Source organism: Gopherus flavomarginatus, chromosome 14 (genome assembly GCF_025201925.1).
Source record: "Gopherus flavomarginatus isolate rGopFla2 chromosome 14, rGopFla2.mat.asm, whole genome shotgun sequence".
NCBI lineage: Eukaryota > Metazoa > Chordata > Testudines > Testudinidae > Gopherus > Gopherus flavomarginatus.
This window is the reverse complement of record NC_066630.1, coordinates 24946265-24965574: the sequence shown is the minus strand read 5'-3', so window position 1 is coordinate 24965574 and position 19310 is coordinate 24946265. Positions and strand designations below refer to the sequence as shown.

Below are 19310 nucleotides of genomic sequence, written 5' to 3'. Positions count from 1 at the left end.
GTGTAACAAGACTGTCAATTGAGTCTAAATTAGGTCTTTTATTATACCATGGAGAGAGGAAGGATCAATTGGTGTTTAGGATCCTAAAACAAGGCCCACACCAGCAGGTACAAGTACCTGTCCCCACCCTCTCTCAACTCATTGGGCTTTGGAACCCATGTCCCCTGCCTAGCAAGTGGTGTTCACTTGAGGGTAAGTCCCCTCCATTGGAGTATGCCAGGTACAGTTCTGTTGCCCTCGGTTCACACAACAAGGATAGCATCCCTTTACTACTCCTGCCCCAATAACAAGGAGACTGGGGAGCCAACACTGGCCACAAGTGATCATTTGGGCAAGCAGTCCCATCATGCTGAGCACCTAGGCAGGATGGGTGTGTCCATGCAAATGAGATCAGCTTCTGAAGTCTTTTTCCACAGCTCACCATTAGATGTCGGGGGAGAGCTCATCCACAGTCTGCTTACACCAGGGGTTCTCAAACTGGGGATTGTGGCCTCTCAGAGGGTCACGAGGTTATTACGTGGTGGGGTCACGAGCTGTCAGCCTCCATCCCAAATCCCACCTTGCCCCCAGCATTTATAGTGGTCTTAAATATATTTAAAAGTGTTTTTAATGAATTTGGTGGGAGGGTTGCACTCAGAGGCTTGCTGTGTGAAAGGGGCCACCAGTACAAAACTTTGAGAACCACTGTCTTACACTAACATTGGGGTGTGTAGGGAATCAGTTGCAGGGCCATCTCCAGGCACCAGTGAAGGAAACAGGTGTTTGGGGCAGCCAATGGAAAGGGTCTTTGGTGGCAATTTGGCAGCAGGTCCCTCAGTCCCTCTCTTCCTCTTTGAGCTGCCGCTGAATTGCCACAGAAGAATTAAGTGGCATGATAGAGCTGCTGCAGAAGTGCCGCCAGTCGGCTCTTATTTTATTTTTTTTCGCTTCGCTGCTTGGGGCAGCAAAAATGCTGGAGCCAGCCCTGATCAGTTGGCATGAATGTTTGAGGAATGGCTAATTTTTGTGTGAATGTTTGTATTTGAATGCGCACAAGAGTGTTTGTGGTCATGCTCCAATAGGAGCATCTGCTGGTTGCTAGTCACTATTCGTTATCTTCCTGTTTTTAATGTTTCAGGAGGAAGTGAAAAATGAAATAAACATCATGAACCAGTTAAATCATGTGAATCTGATCCAGCTTTATGATGCTTTTGAATGCAAGAACAACCTCACCTTGGTCATGGAATAGTAAGTTAAAATGATATTAAGAATTGTCAGCTCTTTTGAACTCGGTGGTTGATCAAGCCGATAGTAGGTTCATCACTGCTGTTCAAACAGGCAGGAACTGCCTTTGTACCACTAGCAGTGAGAATGTTTGGAGATGCCTTGAGGAGGCTAGAACTGAATGAACAGAGAGAGACCGAAGAAGAGTAGCAGGACAGAGACACAGGTTCAGATTTTTAAAGGGACTTAAGCACCTGAAGGTGAAGATGGGGCCTAGTGGGATTTTCCAGAGTGCCTACATTGGGGTGGGGGGGATGGGGATGGGGAGGGGGGATACTAAGAGTGTTTCCCAGCCGGGGTGAAGGCTTCTTTCATTTTTAGAAGCAAACTCTTTAAGAGACAATCACATATTTGACAATATCAGAACTTAAACAAATGGTAAGAATACCAGCTGTATCACAGAGTGTATCAAGGGATTTCATACAGGTCTGTTGTTTAGAGAAGAACATTAGTATGTTTTATTTTTCATTAGTGGGGGTCTGGCCCATAGATAAAACACAACTGCATTTTTTGTATGAACTGTATCTAGCAAGTCATATAAGAGTACGAGAGTTAAATTAAAAAAATAGCAGAGGGAGAGGGAACTGAAGAGAGACAAAGAAGAGAGAAAACAATTTGTTTTTTGGAGAAGTTAGAAACAAAAAGGAGGAAAGATTTTGATGGAGAGGTTCATCACTGCTGTTCAAACAGGCAGGAACTGCCTTTGTACCACTAGCAGTGAGAATGTTTGGAGATGCCTTGAGGAGGCTAGAACTGAATGAACAGAGAGAGACCGAAGAAGAGTAGCAGGACAGAGACACAGGTTCAGATTTTTAAAGGGACTTAAGCACCTGAAGGTGAAGATGGGGCCTAGTGGGATTTTCCAGAGTGCCTAGGCATCTAACGCCCAATCTAATGAGCAATATGTGTATTTTTTTTACATTTCTCTTTGTCAATATTTTAGTGTTGATGGTGGTGAATTATTCGACCGAATCACAGATGAAAACTACCATCTAACTGAGTTGGATTCAATCCTTTTTACCAAACAAATATGTGAAGGAGTCCACTACATACATCAGCAGTATATTCTCCATTTAGACCTGAAGGTCAGTAGTTGCAGATCTCAGGTCTTTGGCTAAACTGTGCGTTGTGCTGTATGGAGAATCTGTATGTATGGGAGCTGCAAATAGAGGGTATTTTCTCTTCCTCTTACTTTACCTTGTAATGAAATAAACTAATTTAGTTCAGTAGCCACCATGAATTAACCGTAGAAGATTAATTTTTTCTTTAATGTTTAATCTTTTCTTAAATATGATAGCTTATTTTAAAGATGATTAAAGAAACAGCAGGTTCCTCTGCTTTTACAGTTTTCAGATCAGAAACTTTTCATAGCTGTGTAGAATTGCAAAATAGAGGGTTTAGAAGCCCCTCTGTTTGTGTTATAAGACCTGTCCTCTCTTTTGCTTCTTCTCATGTTTGTCCTTGTCTGTATTTGCACTGACAGCCTGGAACTGAGCCACTGTAAACTAACATGCTCTAGTGACAATTCTCCACTAGTTTTTTGTGCATAGGGACTATCATTTTCTACATGTTTATATAGTGTCTAACACAATGGTAGTCCTATGTGGTTGATGTGCAGTTGCTACTGTAATTACAGCTGGTCGGAAAGTGTGTTGTGAGTGTTGTGGTTTGTGGAAAAAAAAGTTTTTTGTTGAAAACCCCCAAACTTGAAAATCATTGAAATTGTTTTTGATTTTTCAATGAAAAGCTGGAATTATTTGCAGAAAGGAGCCACTTCCTATTTAGAACTTCCTTTAGTTGAAAATCCAATTTTCTGTACAAAAGATGTTTCAATGGACATTTTTGCAACTGCAATATCCATGTGAAATTATTATAATATTTATAATAAATATAATAGTTAGATTGAGGACCTGGGCTTTTGAGGTGCTGAGCCTTGCATAGCTAGGTGGCTTCCCAGTAACTCTCCATAAACCTCCTGACAAGTGAGACTGCAAATGTCACAAAAAAGAACACACAAATTTAATTTTGGTGGAAAAGCAAACACTATTTAGCTGTAATTGGCTCATTCCTTGTTTGCATTCCGGTCTCTCAAGATACTGCACTTTCTTGAATAAATCCAGTGTTATAGCGTCTGCCACCTGACTTGCTAAACCATTCCACACAAAGGTGTCCATTCAGTCTTCCCCTAAAAAGAACCCATTTCAATTACGTTATGTGATACCTTTGCTATGGCCAAATCCGGGAAAATAGTTACACTCCATGGCAGCAGTAAGGAATAAAATCCCTGAAGGCAAGATCTAAGCCCACACATTTTACTGAGCCAGTTAGGAGGATGATGGGGCCCCAAAATCACCCTCCCATGGTAATAACAGACTGAGGGGAAAAGCTGATCTCAATAAACCTCTGAATATTTTCCCCTGCTTCTTTTGCCACATCATTGATTCTCTCCCCTTTAAGAGGAAAAATTAAGGAAGCATTTCAACTAGTGATCTGTGGGTAACATTCCCAGCTAGACTTAGAGTAATTTTTCCTATACCAGCCCTCCAGGCACCCCTTAAGCAGCCCATGAACCATACTATCCTTCACCACAATTGGGCTCAAATATATATTTATATCAGTATAATGGAATACTACACATAGTGCCAGGATAGAACAGAGCCTTAGGAAATGAATGGAAAAAATACAACCACTTTTGTATTAAAGCACATAAAGGTGAGATTGACATATGTGACTGATAGTTCACTGCGGTGAACCAACAAAGAAGTGAACTAGCATTGTTTTAAAAATCTTTGTCTGAAATTGTTCTGTATCTTTGCATTTCAGGTCATGTTTCTGGCTACTCTTCTTGTTAGTGTGTCTCATGTGCAATTTCACTTTCATTTATTTAACTAAAAATATACTTTTTTCTTTTTCTAGCCTGAAAACATATTGTGTATAAATCGCACAGGAAACCAGATTAAAATTATTGACTTTGGTTTAGCAAGGAGGTAAGACAGTTCAATTATGAGCCACTCAAAATCCACTGACATTGTCTTTTCTTTCATTTTTGTGATATGTTTGTTCACACATTTCAGTGACTTTAAAGTGATTTTGAAATATGAAGGAGCAAAGCAATATGCTCCTGCAGGCATGAATTTGCAGCTTAGCGCACTAACTGTCATGTTGTCTTTTCCATTTTTGCAGGCTAATGTTGTATTAGTATTCTAGTTTACACACAGGTAGTAATGTTTCAACTAGAGTTTTTACTCCAGCGACTCTAGGAAGTCCATTAGGGACTTCATCTTTGCTGTTGATTTTATATGGAAGGGGCTCAGATTCTGCAGTGCTGGGCCTCAGTCTGAAACCCCCAAGACAGATGGTTGTCTGCAAAGTAAAATGCATGACAAAACTATCCCATCTGAAACAGGCATACAATGGATCAGCTCTCATCCCACGTCTCTATCCTTCATCTGTCACAATGTCTGCTTCTCATGGATGAGGGTAAGGGATGAGAGTGTATAGGAGATTAGCTATGAGTTTGCAATCTGAAATGGCTGCAATATGGAGAATGCAGTTTTGGCCTTTAAGCACAAAGATATCACAGAGCAGGGCAGTAGTGATCCCTCTTTTGGCACTGGTGTGACTGCACCTGGAATATTGTTTTCACTTCTGGGAACCACATTACCAGAAAGATATTGTTTAATTGGTGGAAGCTGAGAGTGGAGCAATAAAAACGATCAGGGAGCTAGACTTAAGAAGAAAGGCAAAAAAGCTTAATATGGATAGCTTGGCTAAAGAACAGCTAAGGTGAGGCATAACCACCTATAAATAGTTACCAGGTAAATAGCAAGGAGAGAGAGGAATTAGCTGGTCCAGTAAATAGTGGTGAAAGATGGAGTAAGGGAATGCAATTAAGGGAAGGAAAATACATGCTCAGTCTAACAGTGAGGGATACTAAATTGTAGCAAGGCCATCCATGGAAAACATAGAAGCCCCATTTCTTGGGGCATTTAAAATTAGAATGGACAAAACACTAGAGAATGTTCTAGAACACTTCTGCAACTACAGGAAGAGGGACTAATAGGAGGCTTGACAAGTGTTTTTTTTGTCAAGCTCATATGAATGTGTCAAGCAAGAAATGTACCAGTGCTCACTTTCTGTTGCTCTGGTTTAACATAGTTGAGTATTTAAAGGCTGTGAGACATCATATGTGAGTTGGGGTCCAGTTTTTACATTGGTCATTTACATCGGCCAAATGGTACAGAATTGAACACCTCTCCCGTGTACATGGTTAGAAGGAGGCCTGGTTGTTTCTGTGCCTGCCCCAGGTTTTTTTACTTAACATGTGGGGGAATACTCCCGGGTCACCATTCCACGTACTCTCCCTAAGATTAGGAGTAGAGAACAGAGCTGTTACTTATCATTTGTTAAGGGCCAATGATATCCTTGGTTCAGGAGTGGGTTCCTTACCATAGGGAAGGTTTCTGCAAAACAGCCATGGAGACAGTGGAAAAAATCCCTTGGTCTATGTCTGGGCAGGTGGCAGCTATGATCTGCTAGATCTGGTCCTTCTCTCCAGTTAATATGAAACTACATCTAAAAGGAGCACAGCTCTTTTGAGAGTCTGGTATAACAGAGTGGAGCAAGTGACCACGAGTTTGTAATAACAGAATAATAATTGAATCCTGAGGAGATGTTAACTTAATTCTGTAGGGAGAGATTATTTGATTAGGTAAAAACAGGTCATGGTTTACATCAATTCTATGATGACCCAGTTCTCTTGCAAGGCCGCTCGTATTCTGACCACTCTAACTTAAATAAAACCCCAGACCCATCCTTCTTTCCTGGTCCTCAGGGACTTGACAGGCCTTGCTATTACCATTGCATCTATGTTTTGCCTTTACTTGCACTGAACTAGAGGAAAGCCAGTGGGTAAAATCTTGGATCCATTGCAATTAATGGCAAAATTCCCATTTACTTCAGTGGAATCTGGATTTCACTAAACAGTTATAAAATACATTTTTGACCCTTTATGTTTCACGTTATGAAATATTACCAGCATTAGTCCTGCTTTGACCAGATGATACATAGCTGTTGTGCCAAAGGAAATTTTATGTAAACATAATATCTTAATCCATAAGCTGTTTCATTTTTCAAGCATTTTGGTTTCTTTTTGTACCCCCAAAGAGTTGTCCAGAAGTGGTTCAGTGAGAGTGGACAGATGATCTTTTTATCCTAGTTAGTTTGCCCTCATCATTATGACTTTGCCTATTATTACATATATGCAGTGACCAGAAAAGAGGGTCCTGTTTTATATTCAGAAAAAAAAAAAGAATATGGAGGGAAAACCATAAGCAGCTATGAAGCATAATCTTCTTTCCTAATGGAAAAAGCAAAAGGCGAGGGATATTTGAGTGAAAACAGGAGATACTGACGTGTGGGCATGAGTTAGTCCCTCCCAAGAAGAAAGCAACAACTTCTTATGGTAGTATAATAATATTTACTTAAAAAAATATTTTCTAAACACTGTGGGGTCCTCATTATACAAACCCATGTACTTCAGCTCAAAGAGCTTTTCTTCTTTAAAAGGATTTTATAAAAATAGAAAAAATGTACACAAACAAAATTAAAGCTTTAGGAAAAGGGGTGCCCAATAGAAAAGTTTCATTAAAGGCAGTTTGGAAACATGCAAGTAGTGTTTTAAAAAACAACCGCCATTTATGGCCTGATCTTACTTGTTACATAGGCAAAATTTCCATTAACTTTAATTGGAGTTATTACTGAGTGATGACTGCAAGACTGTGCCCTTCCTTATATTAACTAGCAAATTATCAACATCTTTCATTGCCTGCAACACTATCCTGCCAGTTACTAAAATCAAATAATGGTCCCTTCTCAGGGTTCCATCTGAGCACTTATACTATGCTCATAACTGTGTGATCTGAGCACTTTTACTTAGTGAATTATGGTTTGAGGTCCTGCTGAGCAAAACATCTCCAAACTTGCCTGAAAATGGAATTTGATTCAGTGCATCTTCTGGACAAATTTTTTGCTCATGAGTCTCCTCTGGAGCCCAGCAAAAGTTTAAAGCTGCCCTCTGTGAAGGTAAAAAATCCATTACAATTTATATCTCTCTCTTTGTGGAAAGCTTGTCGCCACATGGGGGCGTGTAGGTTACACTACCATGTACCTGCAACGTGAATTAAGCCCTGTGTCTGCCAATTTGAGGATTGAGGATGGAGCTTGTCTCTCTCTCCAACCGAAATTGGTCCAATCAAAGATAGTACCTCACCCACCTTGTCTCTCTAGTTTGAGGATGATTTCTTTAGAACTTGTGCCAGAGATTTCTCACTCAAACATAATATCTATAAAAGTGACAGAACTTGGGTTACATGTGCCTGAATGTTAGCTATTCCAATTTGATTTTTTTTTCTGCAATAACATAGAAAACCAATTGTAGTGCCCTCAGCCTATTTCATCTACCTCTGTTCCTGTGACTTGGATTGATCTTATTAGCTAAGTCATCACAATGGGGCATACAGAAACTTCCAGAAGACATGGCAGTGATTCTAATGTAATCACACAACTTTTAATTGCAACCATATTTTTATTGTCCTGAGTCTTTCTCTGGCTTCTTCTCCTGCCATACTACCATCTGTCTAAATTAGGAAAATTAAATGATGGATAATGAGCTGTTTATAACTGTGACTTTCTGAATTGAGGCAGAGTGCCAAAGTTGGAATATGCACCAAGAGAGTGATTCACTAGAGACAAAATGTTAATACAAATGATTTAGTTTATTTGATTTTGTTCAGATTTAAATGGTTGATTCATTTAAACATTTGATCAAACTAATTGGAAGTGACTGTGAATTATAAAAAAACTCTCTGTGCACAGGCTGAAATTCTGCATCTTTGAAGACTTGGATATAGAATGTACCTGTCCGGCTTTGCTACAGTATGAAAAAATGACAGTTTTTTGCAAGTGTGCAGTGCATGTACTTAATTTGTTGTTAGTGCTGATGCCCCTTCTTGTTTCTGATGAAGGTACAAACCTCGTGAGAAGCTGAAAGTTAATTTTGGCACTCCTGAATTCCTGGCTCCCGAAGTGGTGAACTATGACTTTGTTTCGTTCCCAACTGACATGTGGAGTGTAGGCGTCATCACGTACATGCTGTGAGTAAGCCTCTGTGTGGGTCATGGCCATGGCATCATATGCTCTGTAAGAAAGGCCAATGGAAGGTATTTGCAGAGCTGGAATGCAGCCGATTCAGAGATTCCCATCTAGGGAGTGTGTCTTCCTTGTTGCACTCACTTTCATTACCCAAAAGAGAGAGCCAATGAAAGTGAACATCACTGCTACACAGCTTGAAATTCCTGAAAAACAATCAATCTTCATACTAAATACTTAAACCTTCTGTTTTCTCTTTGCCTTCTTGGTGTCTAGTTAATAAAAACAAAACAAGTCAAGTTTCATTTACTCAGACAAGGTGTAATCAGTTGCCTGAAACATAACAGAAACTCAGACTTATCTTTTCATTTAAATCAGGCACTTGGGAACCTGATCCAAAAGGACTTTTGCACCCAACATGCACACAACAGGGCCGGATTAACCTTTTATGGGCCCAGCACCAAACATCTTTGTGGGCCCCCATGGAGGCAATGGAGCATGGCACAGGGAGGTCAGTCCCCGGAGCGAGGGGCCAGCCAGAGGCAATGGGGCATGGCATGGTAGGGGTGGCCTTCCTCCGCCCAATGCGAGGGCACTATTTACAAACCGGCAGTTGCCAGACACACAGTGGCCTGCCTGGCCCTGTGCTGCCAGCATGTCCCTTCCCCTTGGGGGTGAGCCTATGGGCCACACAGCCCCACACCCCGTCCAACACCCACCGACTCCTTATGGCCAGAGCCCCCCCCAGACCCACTCACATATGCACAGCATCCTGCACACCACCCCTCCCCACAACCCCACCACAACTGCCCAGCACCCCCAACAGAACCCCCACTGCCTAGTGCCCCAACATACAGAGAACTTCCCTTCCCCTTCACAGCCCAGCACCCTCCCCAGACTCCCCACAGACCCACTCCTCCAAGCCTTGCCTCCCAGCCACACTCACCAGCCCTGCTGGGAGGTGATGGTGTCTGCTGGGCTGAGCCAGCAGCACAGCCAGGGCTGGGCCCAGGGCTGGGAATTGCTCCAGCCCCTCAGGAGTGGCGTGATCAGCCAGGGCAGGTTCTGACCGTCAATATGTACTTGCCTGGAGGGGCCCAGCCAAGCCCTCCACACTGTTCCTGCTCCCCACCCCCACCTACACCTGGCTGAGACTAGCCAGGCTTCTTTACCAGTACCAGGCGATCCAGTCCCAGGGAGACAGGTGGGGCTGCACAGGCCTGGAGCCAGAGGTGCACTGGGGTCTGACCAGGAGGCAGAGAGGAGCAGGGGTTGGGGCCAGGGGACAGAGAGGAGCCCTCGACAAGAAGGCAGGCAGGCTGAGAGGAGGGAGTGGTGGGCAGGGGGAGGAGCAGGGTCTCGGGGTACAGTGCAAGCGGAGCAGGCCGGGGCCCTTCTGAGCATGGTCCCAACTCAATGGAGCCACTGTAAACCCCGCACACAAGAGTTATTCCTGCCCTGTGGGGAGTTACTTCCTGGGCCTGAAAAATTCACTTCACAGCCACACATGGGATTAAAATTCTTCCCTGGAGTTTAGGGGGTGTGTGTGTGTGTGTGTGTGTGTGTGTGATCGCTACAGCTTCTCTACCTACACAGCATCACAACATTTTTTGTAGCTGTTTTCAGTGGCCTGAGTTATTTTTTATTTAAGTTTATGTAGAAGCCAAAAAAAAAATTGTATGTGAATCCAGTCATAAATTATTTAAGAAACAAATCTCGGTTTAGAGACTAATTGAAGAAAATATTTTTCAAACAGTATTTTAATCTAAAGTAAATATGGATTTAGGCCTCAATGCAGCACTTGTGTGCATGCTTAGCTTTAGGCAGGTGAGCAGTCCTATTCCTGTCTGACAAAGCTCACATCTCATTGAATTCAGTTCCTTGGACGTCCATTAACTCTAACCCTGGAGTTGGCAGAGTGAGCTGCAAATGGGCAATGTGAAGCATTCCTTCACTCCTGACTGAGCTTTCTTGTGCTACTGACCTGAGTAGCTAGGGACTGAGCCAAGTACCCAAGCCCCACCATAGCAGATGTTGCACTGGCCTTTGGGATGGTATCTAGCTGGAACCCTCTTTTCTATGTGACTGGTGTGATTCTAAAGCAGCAGTGAGCACAGTGAGGATACATAGGAGAAGTACACATTTCCCATTATTAGCTGCCCATTTCTCTCTCTCTCTCTTTTTTAAAGGCTCAGTGGCTTATCGCCATTCCTAGGAGAAACAGACGCAGAGACAATGAATTACATAGTGAACTGCAGCTGGGATTTTGATGCAGAGGCATTTGAACAACTCTCAGAAGAGGCAAAAGACTTTATTTCCAAACTCCTTGTGAAGGAGAAAAGGTATCTTCTAATATGTTTGCCACGGCAGTCCTACCATTTAGAATAAGTTCTTCCTAGCTAAATATATGTATGGAACCAATCACTGAATGTTAGTACCATGACTTTTCTTTTGCCATGTTTGTGTCTACCAGGCAGTTCAGTAGTGACACAAACCTTATTTTTTAAAAGAACAATGTCAATGTATTTCAATCAAGGTAAAGGCTCTCCCAGTAACTGTGCCTGGTGCAGGAGAGGTTAAATGGAGGAAATGTGGAATCATTTGTTTTGTTTTAAGAAGAACCTTTCACATATGTCCAGAAGCTAGTTCTATCATCACTTTGGCTTCTTTATAAGCATTGATACAAACTGCAAAAATGTCTCTCAAAATACAAAAGGTGATTTGTAGCAGCTGCAGTTATGAAAGCGACATTATTCCCAATCTAAGTGCCTTCTATACACTGGATAGGTACAAAGAACCATCTGGGGCCTAATTCTGCTCTAGGAGTTGTATGCTCAGCTCCCATTGAAGTCAAAGGGAGCTGTATACATTGTATTGTAAGACAGAATGTGGCCCAGCTTGTCAAATACTGATGCTGAATGAAGTTACATAGGCCTCATCTTCCTTTAATGAACATGTGTCTAGTGTATCCTTCTACTAATAATGGGAATGTTTCTCATTCTAGGAGAAAATCGTTAACAGGAACACTTAAAACCCTGGCTTTTTCCAGACTGTCAGCTGGTGGTGCTGGAACTCTTTTAATAGTAAGAGTGCTGAAGCCAGCACCCTTACCACTGTCTGCATCCCCCCGCCCCACCCAGCTGGGGCCAAGAGCAGTACCATGTCTCCAGGAGGGGGGGAACCAGACAGGGGTCAGCAAAGGCTGGGGGGGACACGGGGCCTGCAGCCGGGACCTCTCATGTGGGGCCAATAACAGAGCCCCAGCTGCCAGGATCCAGGAGCTGGGGGCCAGTGCCCCAAAAACAGAGCCCCAGGCACAGGGCCCGGGCATAGGGCCAGCGGCTGGGAAGAGAGGCTGGCAGCTGGGCTCCGGGCCAGTGGCTGGGGAGCAGGGCATGGGGCCAGTGGCTGGGACCTGAGCCCCGGACACAGGGCTAGGGAGCAGAGTCTGGGGCATAGGGCCCCGGGCCGGGAGCAGGGCCCTGGCACAGAGACCCAGGCATGGAGCCAGCGGCCGAGTAGCAGGGCCTGCAGCTGGGACCCAAGCCCTCGGCTGGGGAGAGGAGGCCTGGGCCCAGGGTCAGTGGTCCTGTGTAAAATGTGGGGGTGCTGCAGCACCCTCCCACCTATAGTTCCCACGCCTAAGCTGTCAGCTAACCTATGCAAATGAGATTTAATAATAAAGTTCTTAATACTAACTTGTGAATGAAAGTTAAGACGGGCATTAAACTGGAAGGGTAATTGTCATCTAGCGGATGTGAGCAGAGGGATAGGAGTCGGAAGACAAGGCGTCTGGTCCTGACGGCCACTGACTTGCTGTGGGATCTTAACTTCAGAGAGTCCCATCTGTAAAAAGGAATTAGTAATGCTTTAAGGTTGTGCAGAGCACTTAGAGATCTGGGGATGAAAAATGCTATTTAAGGGCAGATGATTATTAATTATTATTATAAGCAAGCAGCATTGTTGGATCTGCCAGCTGCTCACTAGGCATAATGGCAGGCTGTGGCTCACTCTCTTCGAGAAAGGGGAGTGACCAGTCCACAGCAAATCCTGCCCTCCTGAGACAGCAGGGGATGACCTGGTGCAACAGCCTTGTCCTAGCTTGTAGCACAGGGGCAGGCAACCTATGGCATGTGAGCTAATTTTTAGTGGCACTCTCACTGCCCAGGTCCTAGCCACCGGTCTGGGGGGCTCTGCATTTTAATTTAATTTTAAATGAAGCTTCTTTAACATTTTAAAAACCTTATTTACTTTACATACAACAATAGTTTAGTTATATATTATAGACTTATAGAAAGAGACCTTCTAAAAATGTTAAAATGTATTACTGGCATGGGAAACCTTAAATTAGAGTGAATAAATGAGGACTGAGCACATCACTTCTGAAAGGTTGCTGACCCCTGTCCTAGCACATTCTTGTTCACCAGGAGGGATTCTGGCTGGCTGCTCACATTATGCACAAGGCTGCTAACCATCAGTTCTGTTGACGCCTTTTTCCTTGAGTGGCAGCTGAGCCAAAGGCAGGACTTAGCCCTATCTTTTCACATTGAAGTTCAAAGGCAAGTTCAAATTTTTAAAAAAAATTACACAAAGCATCCCCAAAAAGAAAAGATCCAGGATTTTCTTGTTCTCCATGTATTTTCAAAGGCTCATGGAAATGATCTCCTTTTGAGCACCTTGTTGACCGTCTACATACTGTAGTTATTATTACAATTAAATTATGTTTCAGTTATAAATCAGCCTTTTGGCTGTCACATCTCCAAAGTACTGAACACAAACAAGCTGTGTGCGGCTAGTTGAAGCAGAAACAGAACCTGTAAGTTTCCAGCCAGCTGCAGGAGGAATACTTGAAAGCCATACCCGTTGTTTACACATGGATGATCTCATTAGTGTTAATTGACTTTTGTGGGCATCTGTGAGCCTCCTTAAATATCCAGAAGGGAATGCTCTTGCATTGTCAGGGGAGATGGACTACATAATACCGCAAGTTAGTATCCCTGTGTTCTTTGATGCTTTTGGCACGGCCCTACATAAATGCCATGTGTTCTACCATTCACATTCCAAAATCACATCCAAATAATAGAGCAACAAGGTTACGAAATACTCAGGCATAAACCCAAGTGCAGAAGAACCTAAAACACCTCTAAGCGCCACTTAGTCCCAACAGGAGGGTAGGAGTGAGAATTGGTCTTCATGCAGGCTCTCTACGTATAAAGGGCCTTACCCCCATCTTTTTTTGTATGTTTACTCTTATTTTCATTGAGAAAAAACAGCCTTTCACATGTGGTACCAGTGAAGAGCAGCTGAACCATTCCACTGTAGCAGACAGGGAGATTCTGTGTCAATCACAATAGTGGTAGCAACATTTACAGCAAAGCCCTTCACCAATTTTATTTTCTAGTTGCAGGATGAGCGCAGCACAGTGTCTGAAACACGAGTGGCTAAATGATCTGCCTGGCAAAGCCAAGAAATCCAAGCTTTGCCTGAAGTCCCAGTTGCTGCTACGAAGTTACATGGCTCATAGAAAATGGAAGGTAAATAGACAAAGTCTGTCATCATTTCCAAAGAAGAGTGATTGTACTAGTTCACTGCAGGCAGGGCCCTTATTCCTTCTTTGTCATAGTCCTCTTCTAAACATGGAGATCTTCCTTGCAATATGAATTTGGGAATTGTATTTGCAGTTATAGATTTGAGAGTTCACTTGCTCTTTTAAGTCACGGCATCTCTGAGTTTAGATACTTTGTTTCTAATTTTTTACTCTTATTTCTTATTGGTGTTTCAAAAAACATTAGGTGTAAAGTTTCAGGGATTCAAAGGCTTCAGACACTATTTATTTGATGTTAAACATGTAACCTTCCAAGCAAAAGCAGCTACTTTTCACTTGATATAGTTGTATTAGCCTGTCTTCAACGTATAGGAAATATTGGAACAATACAACAGAAGGTTATTTTGTGTCGTATTCATCGCAAAGGTCTAGGACTAAGCAAAATCTGAGTTCAAATCCATTCTGAGAACCCTTGTTCACTGTACAACCTTGGGAAATTTACCTGACTTTCTTGTGTCACAATCCAGCCAGATGGAAAATTACATACTTTCAGGACCACTGATAATCTCTTGCTAATTCTTGAACCATTCTCAGTAAATATGTAGAAATTTCCATAAAAGGTGATCAGTAATCATACTCTGAAAAGGAGGGACACAACAACCCTGGAACATTTAACCTATAGGAAGAGGACAAACTCCAACCCAGTTTTTACTCACTAGTGAGAGTAGCACAACCTCGCTAATGAGTTAGACCCTGAAGACCAAACTTTGTTTACTTGCCCAGACTCCAGAATTAATGCTACTTGTTGCATTTAAAAAAAGTCTTCATCCCAAGCTATTTTATGACACATTTGCTAACAGATGCATACAGCCTTTTGTTCATTGTATAAACACTCTTTTACAGCCACAAAGGGATTCTCTAGTACAAAGCATTCCATGATTCCCAATGGAGAGGATTCAAGTGTCACTCTTCTAGCATTGTTAACATTACGCTAATCAGAGATAGCTGCTTTTCCTTTGATCATGTTGACACCTTGGGTCCCTAAAGTGTTATAATTAATGTCTGTTGCCTGTGGTTTGGTAACACTCTGGCTATTATCCAGAGACAGGAGATTAACCTATTTAATCCATTATAGCTGTTCCTATGATAGGACTCTCCTGTGAGGAAGGGGACTGTGTTATTGTAAGTGTAACCCTGATTTAATAAGGAGCTGCAGAAGAAAGGAGGTGTACTTAGAGCTAACTGGCTTCCCCAAGACTGACAGGTACAACAGAAGATGTGAGAACTAGTGCTAATTAGTTCCCCCAATTTCACTAAGGCTACAAATGTGTCTTGAAAACTTCATGAACCTTCCACTCCCACTACTTTTCAGTTGCATCACCTTGTCTTCAATGTGCACTCAATATTGGAGTGACAAAACAGAAGGCTGTTCTGTGTAGTATTCAGTGCAGCGGTATGGGAGCTAGAAAAAAATCTGCATTTACTATCCGGAGTCCCTTATTGAAAAAAAATCAATTGTTGATTGCAAACTGCGTTGGCTCAGTGATGCTCACATTTAGGTTTTTCTGTTTCGTTCACAGAAACATTTCTATGTGGTTGCTGCTGCCAATCGGCTGAGAAGGTTTCCGAGCATGTCTGTCAACCTTGCATAAGCTGCTGTGGAAGAGCTGTAGGCCTTAGAGCTAGAGATGAAGCAGAGAGAAAAGGACTGGATGTTTCTCTCTCTTCCCCCACCACTTCTGCCATCCTCATGTTATGTATCATGTGTGTGCTTAGGTACCAGAACTGCCTCCGAGCACAACAACATAGAATGAATTTTACTAATCTTTATTAAACAGGAGTTTCCATAGTTCTGTTTTACAAGCTCTCAGCTACTGGACATAGTGATACATAAATATTCGAGATACAACTCCACTCCTAGCTATGATGATATGCTCATAATTAGCAGCTAAGTTCCCTGAGTGGTACCCATTTCGTTTGGAAGTCTTTGATTATTTATCTGGCTCCCAAGGGTGGAGTATAGCAGCAAGCACCTGCTCAGCAGCAGTGGCATACCTTAAGACTTTCTGTGTTAATGAGGTGCTATACTATCACTTTTAGGGCATTGCAACAGTGGTGATAGATTTGGAGGGATAACAGTGCTATAGTTTCCCCAAAGAAAATTTTTATTTAAAGCTAAATACCCAGGGACAAAACTGAGGTTCAGAAATGCGGTTTTTCTACATTTCTTCTAACGGGGTTGATTTTTTTTCTGTCTCTTCCCCCCACCCACTGCCTTTTTTTTTTTTTTTTTTTGCACAGAAGCATCACAATAATGCATGGCAAACTAGTCAGAGTAGAAAGAAAAAGTGTCTTCCACATTATCCTTTAAAACAAAATCCACTGCTTTCAGAGAGATTTAAAACCTGGCACAAGTTAAGACAGATTGTCCCCTACTGCTCTATTTTTATAATGGGTCAAACAGATTAAATAGCTCTTCTAGGTTGGTATGAATCTAGGTTCAACTGCCACAAATGAAAAAGAATTGGGATGACAATCTGGTGGATACAGTACTGTGCAGTTAGGTGTCACCTCCTCCCCAGGAACAGAGGTTTTCTAAGTTTATAGTTGAGTTCAACACTTCTGCCAAATACCATGAAGTGTAACAGATGAACTGGTTTTTGTTTCTGTTCAGCTGCTGGGGAGGGGAGGGACAGAGGAGGAAGGATCAGTGAATTGCCAGCCTTTGACTCTCTTCCAGTCACATGGGAACTATTGCCCTTTTTCTGATTGTTTAAAAACAAATATTAATTGGTATTGTGAAGAAAAAGGTTAATTTACAAAATCAAAAAAAAAAAATTTCTGATACTTAAAGCTGGAGGCACCCTGTCTAACATAAGCCCAGTATCAGTTGTGTTTCCTTAGTGTTTATCAGGCACTTTTGTAGAGGTGGCTGGCATGCTGTTTCCTTTGTGGCTAACCTAGAGGCTGCACCACTCTGTGAGCTGATTAAAATAATTTATCACTAACAGTAGCAGCTTAAGACTGCACATTAATCATAATCAAATCACAATTTTACTCCCATTAACTCATAGCCCTTCAATTAGGTAATAAGGTAATAATAGGAGATATACCAATCTCCTAGAACTGGAAGGGACCTCGAAAGGTCATTGAGTCCAGCCCTCTGCCTTCACTAGCAGGACCAATTTTTGCCCCAGATCCCTAAGTGGCCCCCTCAAGGATTGAACTCACAACACTGTGTTTAGCAGGCCAATGCTCAAACCACTGAGCTATCCCTCCCTCTCCAAGGTGGTTGTTGCTACCAGCCCTCATCAAAACCTTAAAAATTGCTTACCCTAGTTTAATGTTAAGCTTGTCTAGCTTTTCAGTTCTAGAACGTCTCCCTTCACGTCCAGATGGACTGGACTTGTACAGCACTTTCGGCATAATGTCAGAGGGCAACAAAAGTTACATGAAAAAATCCTGAGACGGGATCACCTTCTATGAAGGCCCAAGCTTGTTCACAATCCCCCTCCCCAGTGACACTGCATGGTAAATAGTTATTGTTAGTATGCCTAGTTATGAAATTAACACTAATAAATCTCAGTAAAAATGTAACTGGCCTTTTTCTCTCGAGTCTGAAATACAGTAATCAATCTAATGTAAAGGCAGAATTGGTGAGCCCTTTACAACTGACTTTCTCCCAGAGCGTGGACCCTCCTTCAATATTATGAAATCTGATTTAGAAAAAAATTCTGGAATCTCATTTTAAAGCTATTCTGAGTGAGTTGAGACTGCTCAGTGTTTGCCCTGCTCTTCAGCATTTGTCTGGCCTCTTCCTGAATCAACTTATTAAAATTTTGGCTTGAACCAACCCCAAAACAAATTAAGTTGACAGGGAGGAATGCTTCCGCTTTCCTTCTTAAATTTTTTAAAACAGGGTGGAGCAGAGTGGGTGAAGAGAAGCGAGAGATGAGAATTAAAACTGACCAGCTTCTTAAGAGATAAGTTTGCTCAACTTGCCATGGCAGCATCTCTTCTTCATTACCTTGTTTTTGTAAATGGATAATGGATGGATGCCCTTACTTATTCATGCTTAAGGCTGCAAGTCTGTCACAGAAGTCACAGCATCTGTGACTGCCCACGACCTCCATGACTACTGCAGTGGCTGGTGCTGGCCCTGGGCCAGCAGCAGCAGTTTGAGTGTGTGGGAGGGAGCTCAGGGCTAGCAGCAGGGGATTGGGGGATGCTTACCTCAGGGTGCGGGGGGTGTGTGTCCCTGGCTCCCACTGGCATGGCGCTGCGGCTCCTAGGCAGAGGGGCCAAGGGGTTTTGTGCGCTGTCCGCGCTCGCAGGCCCTGCCCCCTGTTGCTCCCATTGGCCAGGAACTGTGCAGCCAGTGCTTGTGGTGAAAGCAACGTGTGGAGCCCCCTGGCCCCTCCACCGCCTAGTTGCTGCAGGACACGTGGAGCTGGGTAGGGAGCCCCTGCCAGCCTCCCCAGGCCCCTTTCCCTTCCCAGCACCATCAGGGTCCCAAGCCACCTCCCTCAGTACCCATGGTTCCCCCAGATTGCCCCCCACCCAAGTACCTGCAGCCCCCAGCCCAAGTTTTAGTTAGGGGTATATAGTAAAAGTCACGGACAGGTCACAGGCAGTGAATTTTTGTTTACTGCCTGTGACCTGTCTATGACTTAGACTAAAAATACCCATGACTAAAACATAGCCTTATTCATGATATACTTTTTACGCTGACTACAGGCTGCACCCTCTTCCTTGATGATTAATTTTTTCAATTGCCTACTTTAGGCTCAGATCTTAAGTCTTAACATGAAAGTCCCTTCAAAATATCCATCCCGCACATGGTAGCAGGCCAGTCTTTCACAACTCATAGACTCATAGACTTTAAGGTCAGAAGGGACCAATATGATCACCTAGTCTGACCTCCTGCACAATGCAGGCCACAGAATCTCACCCATCCACTTCTATAACAACCCCCTAACCTATGTCTGAGCTACTGAAGTTCTCAAATTGTGGTTTGAAGATCTCAAGCTGCAGAGAATCCTCCAGCAAGTGACCCGTGCCCCATGCTGCAGAGGAAGGCAAAAAACCTCCAGGGCCTCTGCCAATCTGCCCTGGAGGAAAATTCCTTCCCAACCCCAAATATGGAGATCAGTTAAACCCTGAGCATGTGGGCAAGACTCACCAGCCAGCACCCAGGAAAGAATTCCCTGTAGTAACTCAGATCCAACCCATCTAACATCCTATCACAGACCACTGGGTATACTTACCTGCTGATAATCAAAGATCAATTGCCAAAATTAGGCTATCCCATCATACCATCCCCTCCATAAACTTATCCCCTACCCCCCGCCAA

At 43.1% G+C, this 19310-nt stretch overlaps 1 protein-coding gene and 1 long non-coding RNA gene across 5 annotated transcripts in view; one reads left to right on the top strand and one right to left on the bottom strand.

The window, feature by feature from the left end:
- Positions 1-15889, top strand: part of MYLK3 (myosin light chain kinase 3) — a 72742-nt gene extending 56853 nt beyond the window's left edge. For all 4 annotated transcript variants that reach the window (XM_050923064.1, XM_050923065.1, XM_050923063.1 and 1 more), the window contains 7 exons: positions 1118-1227; positions 2207-2348; positions 4180-4250; positions 8289-8417; positions 10602-10754; positions 13814-13946; positions 15538-15889. In XM_050923064.1, coding sequence (XP_050779021.1) covers positions 1118-1227; positions 2207-2348; positions 4180-4250; positions 8289-8417; positions 10602-10754; positions 13814-13946; positions 15538-15609 — 810 coding nt within the window. In that variant the 3' untranslated portion in view covers positions 15610-15889. The remainder of the gene's footprint in view (positions 1-1117; positions 1228-2206; positions 2349-4179; positions 4251-8288; positions 8418-10601; positions 10755-13813; positions 13947-15537) is intronic.
- Positions 8021-13615, bottom strand: LOC127034377 (uncharacterized). The gene is made up of 2 exons (XR_007769376.1): positions 12112-13615; positions 8021-8684 (listed from the first exon to the last, which is right to left on the bottom strand). It is a non-coding gene; the product is annotated as an uncharacterized LOC127034377 (long non-coding RNA).
- Positions 15890-19310: the final 3421 nt, after the last annotated feature.